A 10,999-nucleotide genomic window follows, 5' to 3' on the forward strand; every position below is an offset into this window, starting at 1 on the left:
GCCCGGTGGGCGGGGCTATGGTGGAGGAGGAGGCGTGGCCAGAGCGCGAGGCCAAGGCCAGGCGATAGACCCAGAACCATGGCTGAAATGACGCTATCTCTGTAGTTACTGGGATCGTAAAGATCGCGCAGCACAGCGGCGGGAAAATACCTGGAAGTCCTCTCGGCTGCAACGACGCCGAACGCTTTTTGGCCGGAAACCGAAAGCAGAAATCGGAAGTGACGTCGCGATCACAACAAGCCGGGGCTTGGCTGGGGTCCTGCAGTGACTCTGGCCGCAGATGGAGAGGCCCGACTCGCTGTGGACTGTCGAGAGTGGTTGCCAGGCCCTGCGCCCCGACCCGGGCAGCCTCCGGTCCCTGTTGCCGGGGCCGGCCCGCCGCGGTTGAGCCAGAGTTTCCGCCCGCCGTGCCGGAGCCGCGCTGGGAGTTTTTTCGGGCAGAGCTGGCGGGTGGCGACAGAACGAGACTTCCCTCCCTGCCACAGTCTCCCCTCCAGCGGGTTCCTCTCCTGGGACGCCGGGACACCTGTCGCCTGTGAGGCATCATTCTCATAGCGCCTTCCTTTCCTCGTAGGGCAACTCCAGGATGAAGAACGGTGGGCGGGGGGTTCCTGTTATTAGCACCCACTGGGGAATAACCCAGTTGCCCATTCTATTTCGTTAGGGCCGCTGTCCCCTTCTCCCTGGGCTCTGACTGGTTGAGGTGATTCTAGCTTTACCTCTTTTTTCTCACCGCCTCCTTTTCTGGATCGTCACCCCCACCCCCCCGGGCCCCTTCTTTTCTTATACTTCAAAATTATGGCTTACCCGGTCAATTTTGCCTCTCCTCCTCTCTAGAGTGGTGCCAAGATAAGCATTCTATTTCCACTTGGTTTAGAAAGAATTGGTTTCTTTTGCTTTAGTGCTGCTTTTTATTTTAATGAACGGAGTGATGGGAGTCATGAGCTCCCTGTTCTCTGCGGTGGACATCGATTATGATTACCTACCCTGACTACTCAAAGGATTGTTATAAAAATTAAATAAAAACATAAAAAGGATTGTTATAAAAATCTCGGAAGATGTTTTAAAACTGTAAACAGGGGCTATCTGTAAAATGTATGGTTTGCCAACTTTTACTTCACTGTGATCCTCTTTTAGTTCCAATTAATTACAACTTTAAAACACCTTGCACACTCAAAATTTCTAAGAGGCAGTAAGCCTTAACGTGATAAAATGGTTTTGTTTCGTCCCTAAGTCCTGTCCCACTCTTTTTGCGACTCCGTGGACCGCAGCCTGGCAGGCGCCTCTGTCCATGGGGTTTCTCAAGCGAGAATACTGGAATGGGTTGCCATTTCCTTTTTCCCGACACAGGGATTGAACCCACATCTCCTGCATTGGCAGGCGAATTTTTTACAAGTGAGCCACTGGAAAGATTATGAAAAAATTAACTGGATGCTATTTATTTTCTTCCTGTCTCAGTGACTATATATCTATGACAATTATATATCTTGGAGTTATTTTTTTAGAAGCAAATTTAGGTACAAAAATGAAATTTCTCTTCAGATTATATATATTGAGGTCCATAGGAAAGTGCCAGTGATTACCTTACTGAAAACTCATTTAAAACAGTGGTAAATGATTCAGTAACAGATGTGCTTATAACCTGTATTTTGAGAATGCACATTTTTTGAGTTTATGTCTTGACAATATTTGGATACAAATCATTAATCCTTATTTCTTAATACTTATTACAAAGATTGGGGCCCAAAATTATACTTAAATCTTAATATCCTAGAGATGCTAAAGCAAAGGAAACCAATTCATAATCTATTTTTTATTTTTCATAAAAATGAAAATTGTCATTTTTCATATTAATAAAAGCCTGTATTAAGTTGCTAACACTTGATCTGAACAAAAACTGATTAATAAATATGTCTTCAGTTATCATAACCAAGACTTTGTAAAGCCTTTCACTACTCAGGAACCAAGGATACTGTAGTTGCTGATCTATTTGTGTACAAATGGATTCTACCTTTTCTTAAATTCAAACTGAGAGCAAGTTATAAACAGCATGTTGAAAAATGAACCTCAGATTAGAGGTTAATATTTTTTACATGAAAAGTTTATTTTTGTTGTTAGCCTGATTTTTAAAAAATCCAGTTAGCAGTGTTCAGGAATAGGAAAGGGAAGGGAAGGGTAAGTACAGTTTGTTGGGACCTAGTAATGGAGGTGAAAATGTTACTGTATTTCACCTGATCTTTGCCAAGATCCTGTGAGATTATTGGTATATCCCCATTTTACAAGTGAGACTGAGGCTTAGAGAGGTTGAGGAACTTATACAGATTCACATCAACTAATAAATGGTGAAACTTGGATTCAGACCCAGGTTTTTCTACCTTTGAACACTATGCTTTTTATTATCTATCGATGCTTCTAAGAGCACTGTTTGCATATGTGATTGAAAATGATTATTTTCTGTACATTAAGTTGATATACTTTTTTTTCTTTCAGATGTTTTAATACCCAAATTCAAAGAATATATAGTATACCATTCTTCTAAAACCAAGAGGAAATCATGAAGAAATGTTTTAACTGTTGAAACTCAGTTGAAATCATGGCCACATCAGCAAATCTGGATATTGGAGCGCAGCTGATAGTGGAAGAGTGTCCAAGCAGTTACAGTCTAAGTGGCATGCCAGACATTAAAATAGAACATCAGCCAGACTCCAGTGCAGAAGAAGGATCAGCCCAGGGTGTTGCCGTGGGAATGAAGTTCATACTGCCTAACCGATTTGATATGAATGTCTGTTCTCGGTTTGTGAAGTCCTTAAATGAAGAGGATAGTAAAAATATTCAAGATCAAGTTAACTCAGACCTGGAGGTGGCATCTGTCCTATTTAAAGGTTGAAAGTTATGGTATAAATACCTGCATTTGTTTTGTTTTTGTTTGTTTGTTTTTTCCTTTCTGTTCATGAAATTTTCGTTTGGGAAGAGAGTTTGGAAGTCACCTTTTAATATGGTTTTCTAGAATCTTACAGAAACCAGAATTAAATAATTTCATGTTATATAATGTCCATAAGTACATGTTGATTTTTTTATTTCTTGCTTGACCTTTGTTTACTTACAAATTCTCTACTAAAGTTTCTTATTGTACCTTTTAAAGTTATAGGAGAAAAAAATTATATGTGCCTTTTATAAATGAATTAATTCCATGAATATGTGATTGGCATTAGCTTCTTGTGCTTTAATGCAGTGAAATCTGTCATCACACTGTAGATTTACTTTTATAACCATCTATTGAGTAAAATAAACCTCTCTGGATAATATTGCTCAAGCTTAATATTGATTTTTTTTCTGGAACTTTTACTAGTACAAATTTTTTATGGCAAAAAATAATGTCACTTGAGAACCAGTTGAAGATATTATACGTATTGTATTTTTTAATGTAAACATTGACGTAGAACTTGGAAATGCTTTGTTGTTAAAATATTGTTTTAATGTGTTTAAATTAATTTTACTTAGCTGAATGCAATATCCATACATCTCCTTCTCCGGGAATTCAAGTAAGGCATGTCTACACTCCGTCTACAACAAAGCACTTCTCACCCATAAAGCAGTCAACTACTTTAACCAACAAACACAGAGGAAATGAGGTCTCAACCACACCTCTGTTAGCAAATTGTAAGTATTTCCCACTGCTGTATGAAAATATTGTTATTGCTAATGTAATAGTTTCAAGAGTTTGGCTTTGAAACATTATTTTCATTAAATGCATATCCTGTTTTGGAAAGCATAAGTGATATCCTGATAGTTTTAGTAATTTAAAGCTTTCACATATTATCACATATTCAAATATATCATGTTTTAGGTTTCTCTGTTGAGAATGGATTGAAACTTTAATTCTTAAAACCTTCATAGTTTTACTATAAAAACTATAGTAAAAAGTTAGATAAAAAAACTATAGTAAAAAATGAATTATGAAACTATAAAAAATGAGTTATTCTGAACTTTGGGCAAAGCAAGACATTGTCTTTTTGTGTTCTTGGAGTGGGTTTTACTTGTACACTAGATCACTATCAACAAATGATTTGTAGTAAAAACTGAGTGATCTCTAATATAATTTTTAATCAAAATATAATATGAATATGAAACCACCTCTTAAAAACTTTGAATTTACAATTTTTAAAATGTAGAATTATTCTAAAAGAAATAAAATGAAGATTTTCTGTATAAGTTAGAAAATACTCTATATAGTTCAGATTTCTTAATGAGAGAAAACCAGTCAGCAGTTTGATGTTAGGAACTGTATTTGAGAATATAAGGTAAATGTATCTATATTCTAAAGCATGGTGAAATATATGTCTTTATTTCGGAAACATTCTATCCTTCCAGATTTTGAATCATATCCTGTGACAGGTAAGCTAGAAAGAGTTCATGGACTTTTAACTCCACCTCAGGGCGATTTTTGTTTTTTTGACATTTATGTAAATTTGCATATGGCTCCCAATTGCTTTCCTTTCTGTATTAAGGCCACCCAGTCATATCACCTGAAGTCAAGGATTGAGTGATACTGATTTTAAAGTGAGCTATGATATAACTGTGCCTGTTTGGCTTTGTTTTAAAATAAAGAGATTACCTTAAAATATTCCAGCTATAGTTGTTTTTTTAACCATACTGAGAGGCTTAAGGGATCCTAGTTCCCCAACCAGGAATCAAACCCAGGCCCCTGCAGTTAGAGCACTGAGTCCTAACCACTGGACCACCAGGGAATTCCCCAAAACCATAGCGTTTTTGAGTTTTAAAAAAAACAGCTGGAAATCATGTGGTTCACAGCCCTCATGATACAGACGAAAATGTTTAATCAGCTCTCCAGGCTCCCACAGCTAATTAGCCAGAGCTAGGTCTGCACTCAAGAATTTACTCTCAAGGCTAGTTTTCATTTATTTCCTCAGTTCTTCTAAAGTTAAGAAATACCCATTATTTCAAGAAATAATATTTGGGACTTAAAGGAATTCAGTCAATTAAAACACAAGAGTCTTTTAAACCCAACTTCCTTATAAGCTTGGACAAAGAGAGATTTTAAACTTTTTATTTATTTATTATTTTTATTTGTCTGTGCCAGGTCTTAGTTGGGGCAGGATCTAGTCCCTGACTAGGGATTGGACCTGGGCCCCCTGCATTGGGAGCACAGAATCTTAGACACTGGACCACCAGGAAAGTTCCAAGAGAGATTTTAAAAATTAAGTACCTAAACCATTTCTTTAATTGATAAGATCAGTAACAATTTGAATTGTTAATAATTGTCAATTTGCATATTCATTGACAATAACACTTTGCAGCTGTCAGAATTGCCTTAAACATATATGAGTCAATTCTCGGACTCTTATATGTTTAAGATAATGCTGACATTTGCAAATGTTAGGCTATATTTTAAGTTGAAAAGTGAAAGTGTTACTCACTCAGTGGTATCTGACTCTTTGCGACCCCGTGGACCCAGGCTCCTCTGTCCATGTAATTCTCCAGGCAAGAATACTGCCGTGGATAGCCATTCCCTTCTCCAGGGGATCTTCCCAACCCAGGGATTGTGTTTTGGAGAAGAAAATTGCTACATGAACATAAACAATGAGATGATGGTAGTGTACCTTACAGATACATGTGAAACTTTTTTATGGTATTGTTTCAGCTTTATCTGTTCACCAGCTGGCTGCCCAGGGAGAGATGCTCTACCTGGCTACTCGAATCGAACAAGGTACTAGCCTGTTTTTAAGAATGTATTTAAAACAAATTTAATAGGATTTGTCAGATTTGTTATTTTATTTTTATACAAGAAAGTATAAAAACAAAAAAGAAATGGTTGCATAATCTCACCAGGCAGATAACCCAATAGATTATTTAAAAAGTAATAATCTAAAAAATAATAAAAAGATTATTTAAATAATAATAATAGATTATTTTAAAAATAGTAATGTCATGTATAGCAGTTACAGCTTCACTTACCACCCTAGCCTTTCCTCCAAATGCACGCACTGTAAGTTTCTTACATTTTCAGAAGACTTTTCTGGAGAATATTTCTATTTATACTTGGGGCTATATGTGAGAATATGTATGTGCTTTTTTGGAAAAAAAAATATACACAGTGCATTACACTTATTTTCACCCATGTAAACACACAAAGATCTGTTTCATTCCTTTTTAATAGGTCTGTGGTTTTGCACTGTATTGCATGTGTACATGCTATGTCTTTATTTTTTAATGAGTCCCCCTGGTAGTAGTTGATTCCAGTTTGTTTTTATTTTAACAATATTGTTGGCATTGTTTTGAAGTATATCCATAGGGTAAATTCCTATAAGTATATTTACTGAGTCAAAAGGTGCATGAATTTTTATATATATATAAATTCATGCATATATATGTAACCAGATGCTTGCCCTATCCTCACACCAGAGTTAGAGTTTCTGCTTCCCCATAACTCCACTGACATGGAATACTATCAGATTTAAATCTTTGCTAATCTCATGGGTGAAAAATGGTATTTCATGCTGGTTTTGTTTGCCTTTTTTAAATTATGGTCTATTTGAATTTCTTTTTGTGTGAACTGCCTGTTTTATATTGATTTATATGAGCTCCTACCTAAATTAAAGAAGTTCACTTTTTGCTTATGTTACATATCATTTTTCCCCAGTTTCCCATTTTTCCTTTGACTTTATATTTTCAAACAAAAGCTTAACATTTTTAAGTGGTAAACTTTTATCCTTGTGATGTCTGAGTTTTATATCTTGCTTAGAGACGATTTCCTACTCCAAGTTTATAAATAAATTCACTCATGCCTTATTCTAGAATTTCTGTGGTTTCCTTTTTTACATTTCTTTAACCTACGTGGAACATGTTTTGGTGCAATGAGGTAAAGATGGAGTTTTACTCTTGTTTTCATTTTTCGAAACACTAGCCAATTGTCCCAGTATTATCAGTTGAACGCAGGGCATATGATTAAAGAGTGGTTTTTTTACTCATGTCATTCTTTTATAAGAAAGGCTCATTTCATCATTTAGAATCATGTCATTCTTTTATAAGAAAGACTTATTTTATCTTTTGTTTGTTTATAAGTATATGAAGATCTTATTCTCAATATACTAAATAAATTTAGGGACGAAACTGTGGACCCAGTAGACTGAGTCTAGGGAGCAAAATTGGTTTTGAGGTAGAATTGCGTAAAACTGTTTTTCAAGTGATTGAGTTTTCATTCACATTATGATACCAAAAATTTGAGAAAATTCAAAGGCAGCAATGTTAACTGGTGAGTAAAAATAGCTTTAATAAGATCTTGGCTGTGATGGATTCATTTTGATATTTGGCAAAACTGATACAATTATGTAAAGTTTAAAAATAAAATAAAATTAAAAAAAAAAAGATCTTGGACTTTCTATAATATGTATTTATATAATGCTAAGGGCTATCATTAACCTAATTTTTATTGTGATCCTCCCAGTTTTACATTGAGATGAGCAAGGTCTTATTCTGGATGTTAAAGAAATTAAATGATATGCCGGAAAGCGACAGTCAGCATTCAAACTCTGATCTCCTGATTCTGAGTCCGGTGTTCTACGGACTGTCCTGTACCTAGCATTATGTTGTATCCAGTAGTTTATAGTTTTAATAATGTACTGTTTGAACTCAGCTATGTACATTGAGGCCATATTTTAATACATTCAGACTGAAAATTGCAAAAACACAGTAGTTCAGTGAACCCGAATCAGCACAGTATGAACCTCATTGAGTAACAGTCACCTTTTTAGAATGCCAGTATTTTCATAGCAGTATTAATATGTGGTTGTTAAATTAGATCACAAAAATTGCTTTTCTTTTAAATAGAAAATGTTATCAACCACACGGACGAAGAAGGATTTACCCCTCTGATGTGGGCTGCAGCACACGGGCAAATAGCTGTGGTAGAGTTTCTACTTCAGAATGTAAGGAAAACCCCGCAGACAATGTATATGTACAGTTATTCAAGTTCAGTTAAGTATATAGTAGTTTTTGTATCTCCAGCCAGCCAGATGTAATGGCAGAGGATCAAAAAAAGAAAGTTTACATGCTCTTCTTCATATTCTTGTGGAACTCAGATCTAGTTAAATAGGCAAGTGTAGTCATTCATGAAGCAGTGAGAGAGAAGTGAATGCCCAGCGCAATGGGGGAAAAGTCTGTAAGAGAAGCTTCTTGGAGAAGATATAATTTGGCTCCAAGTGGCAAGACAGTTAGGATCCAGGTAGAGGGAGAAAGGAAGACCTTCAGATGACCTTGATAACAGAGCATCCAGGAGTAGACGTTTGTGTTAGTACTGTGTTAACCCCAGAACGTTACCTGACCTATAATTATTATTGACGAAAGTAACAATATTCTTATTTTCAAAAAACTGAGACGTCTTTTCTCTCCATTTCCCACTCCAGGGCGCTGATCCTCAGCTTTTAGGAAAAGGTCGAGAAAGTGCTCTGTCATTGGCCTGTAGCAAGGGCTACACAGATATTGTCAAAATGCTGCTGGATTGTGGAGTTGATGTAAATGAATATGATTGGGTGAGTCTATAATACTGATTTTTGGGTTTTGGAAAACTATATTTTATTAAACACTTAGAAGAATACCTTTAGTTAATGAAACGCCTAGAAGAAAAAGTTACTGTCCTAATTCTGATTTAAGTATTCCTCACAAAATTTTTAAATTAGCTTAAACTACTTTTACATGCCCAATTCTTAGTAAAGCTTCACACAGCAGCACTAAATTATTTGAATCTTATCCTTGAAAAGCTAAATCACCTGTTTTTTCCCCCAGAATGGAGGGACACCTTTGCTTTACGCTGTACACGGAAATCATGTGAAATGTGTAAAAATGCTCTTAGGTAAGCAGGCAAAGTGGAAATATTGAGAAAATGCCACATGAAGATGTGGTTTTTTACAAGCTGCCTCACGAGAATCGTGAGCTGCCCCTGCCATATTATGCGCCCTGGAGCACCCCTTCCCTGAGGCCCTCATGTAGCCCCAGCCCCAGCACCCCACACGCCTGCAGTCACAGCGTCCGTCCTTGCTGCTTTGCTTTCAGAGCTCACGTGTGAACCCGTGGCTTTCTTCTCTTTTCTCTACCTACAGTGTCTTCAAGCCGAAGTTCTATCGGTGGTTGTGTATTAGTTTCAGTTGCTCTAGAGGATGCCTGTATGTTTAAAGTGTCTTCCCTCTGACCCACCAGAGTGAATTCTGTGCCCTTCCTGTACTCTGTCAGACCTTCCCTAAAATACCCTCCAAATTTGCAAAAAAGCTGTCCCGCTATTTGCACATGAGCCACCATAGACAGACACATCCACGTGTTCATTTTGTTTATGTAGATGTTTCTGTTTTGGTATAGAAAATGGAGCTGACCCAACAATTGAAACTGACTCTGGGTATAATTCTATGGATCTAGCTGTAGCCCTGGGCTATAGAAGTGGTAAGTGTTTTAGAATTCTCAGGTTCCATTTTAGTAAAGTTCTGTGATAATAGAAGCCAGTGGTCCAGACTGTTCTCACCACTTGCAGTCATGGAACACGTATGTTATCCTAACTCCTGACATATACTTTTAATTGTGGGTAAAATCAACTGATTCCTACAAAGTCTAGAAATGAGTTTGTTACTGTTACTCTTCACCCACCCAAACAATAGTTGCTGGAGGATAAGTGCACACCTATTTACAGATCTGTTTAATATTTCCTAGCACACTGTTTAAACAATGCTTGATAGTTGCCCTGTCTCTGTTCCTTAGAACAGAGAAATATAAGAACAGCCTTATATTCTGGACTCTTCTTCAGTTCCAAAATTTAGAAACCCAAAACAGAAAAATCCAGTAACTTGAACAACTGTTAAAGCCAGTGATAGACTAAGTTTTACGTATTGCATTGTAATCTTATCTCCCTTGAACTATGAGTATATCCTAATTAGAAATTATTTTAGGAAAAAGTTGGTGAGGTTAAGTTGAATTTGATAGTTTTTAAAATTTTGTAATGAGCGTGCTGTAGTCTTGATCACCTGTCTGTTTTAGTTCAACAGGTTATTGAGTCCCATTTATTGAAACTGCTTCAGAACATCAAGGAGTAGACAGAGTCGTCAGAAAGTGTCATCTGCCCTTCGGTTTACCTTTGGCCCTTATAAATGATAGTTTTGTTTACTTATAAATTTTTACCTCAGTTGCAATATTTACTGATTTTTAGTAAGTTTTAATAAGTATTCCTCTGAGTCACTGGTTTATAAAAAAGTTAATGTTGATGGTTTTTTTTTTTAATAAATGTGTTTTACTGCATATTTAAAATTATAAGTGTTTTGTGGCATGTAAATTTTTATGGTACAGATGGTTATCTGTCTTTGTATCAAGTGCTGTAATTTAACGTTTTTGGAAATTATTCCTCCCTATTCATCTTCACTCTTGTCTTAACTCATTGACTTTATATAGGGTTTGCTATAAATCCATAGAAAAAAATTTGTTATTATTGAATTTCAAAATGCACAGTGTGATTGTTTACAAAATGATGTTATAAATGAATAAAGTCCTTTTTTGCTGTTTGCCTGCAGCTTTTTCTTTAAAATTACATAAGATTATTAATGGAATTCGGAGAAGGCAATGGCATCCTACTCCAGTACTTTTGCCTAGAAAATCCCATGGACGGAGGAGCCTGGTAGGCTGCAGTCCGTGGGGTCGCTAGAGTCGGACACGACTGAGTGACTTCACTTTCACTTTTCACTTTCCTGCATTGGAGAAGGAAATGGCAACCCACTCCAGTGTTCTTGCCTGGAGAATCCCAGGGACAGGAAGCCTGGTGGGCTGCTGTCTATGGGGTCGCACAGAGTCAGACACGACTGAAGCAACTCAGCTGCAGCAGCAGCATTAAGGGACTTAGTTAGGATTTTCAGCTTAGCCCTTCTGTCCTGCCAGGGTGCTCCAGTAGAGCAAACGATACAGTTAAAATAAATTCAACCTAAGTTAATCAACATAGACTTATTACTAT

At 36.8% G+C, this 10,999-nt stretch overlaps 1 protein-coding gene across 1 annotated transcript; it reads left to right on the top strand.

Moving 5' to 3' along the window:
- Nucleotides 1–27: 27 nt before the first annotated feature.
- On the top strand, nucleotides 28–10,557 carry ANKRA2 (ankyrin repeat family A member 2). The gene is made up of 9 exons (XM_027520003.1): nucleotides 28–535; nucleotides 2,491–2,882; nucleotides 3,502–3,660; nucleotides 5,663–5,728; nucleotides 7,849–7,946; nucleotides 8,424–8,549; nucleotides 8,803–8,869; nucleotides 9,370–9,450; nucleotides 10,039–10,557. The coding sequence occupies exons 2-9, from the start codon at nucleotides 2,594–2,596 to the stop codon at nucleotides 10,092–10,094; spliced, it is 942 nt and encodes a 313-aa protein (XP_027375804.1). The 5' UTR covers nucleotides 28–535; nucleotides 2,491–2,593; the 3' UTR covers nucleotides 10,095–10,557.
- Nucleotides 10,558–10,999: the final 442 nt, after the last annotated feature.

Source organism: Bos indicus x Bos taurus, chromosome 20 (assembly GCF_003369695.1).
Source record: "Bos indicus x Bos taurus breed Angus x Brahman F1 hybrid chromosome 20, Bos_hybrid_MaternalHap_v2.0, whole genome shotgun sequence".
Lineage (NCBI taxonomy): Eukaryota > Metazoa > Chordata > Mammalia > Artiodactyla > Bovidae > Bos > Bos indicus x Bos taurus.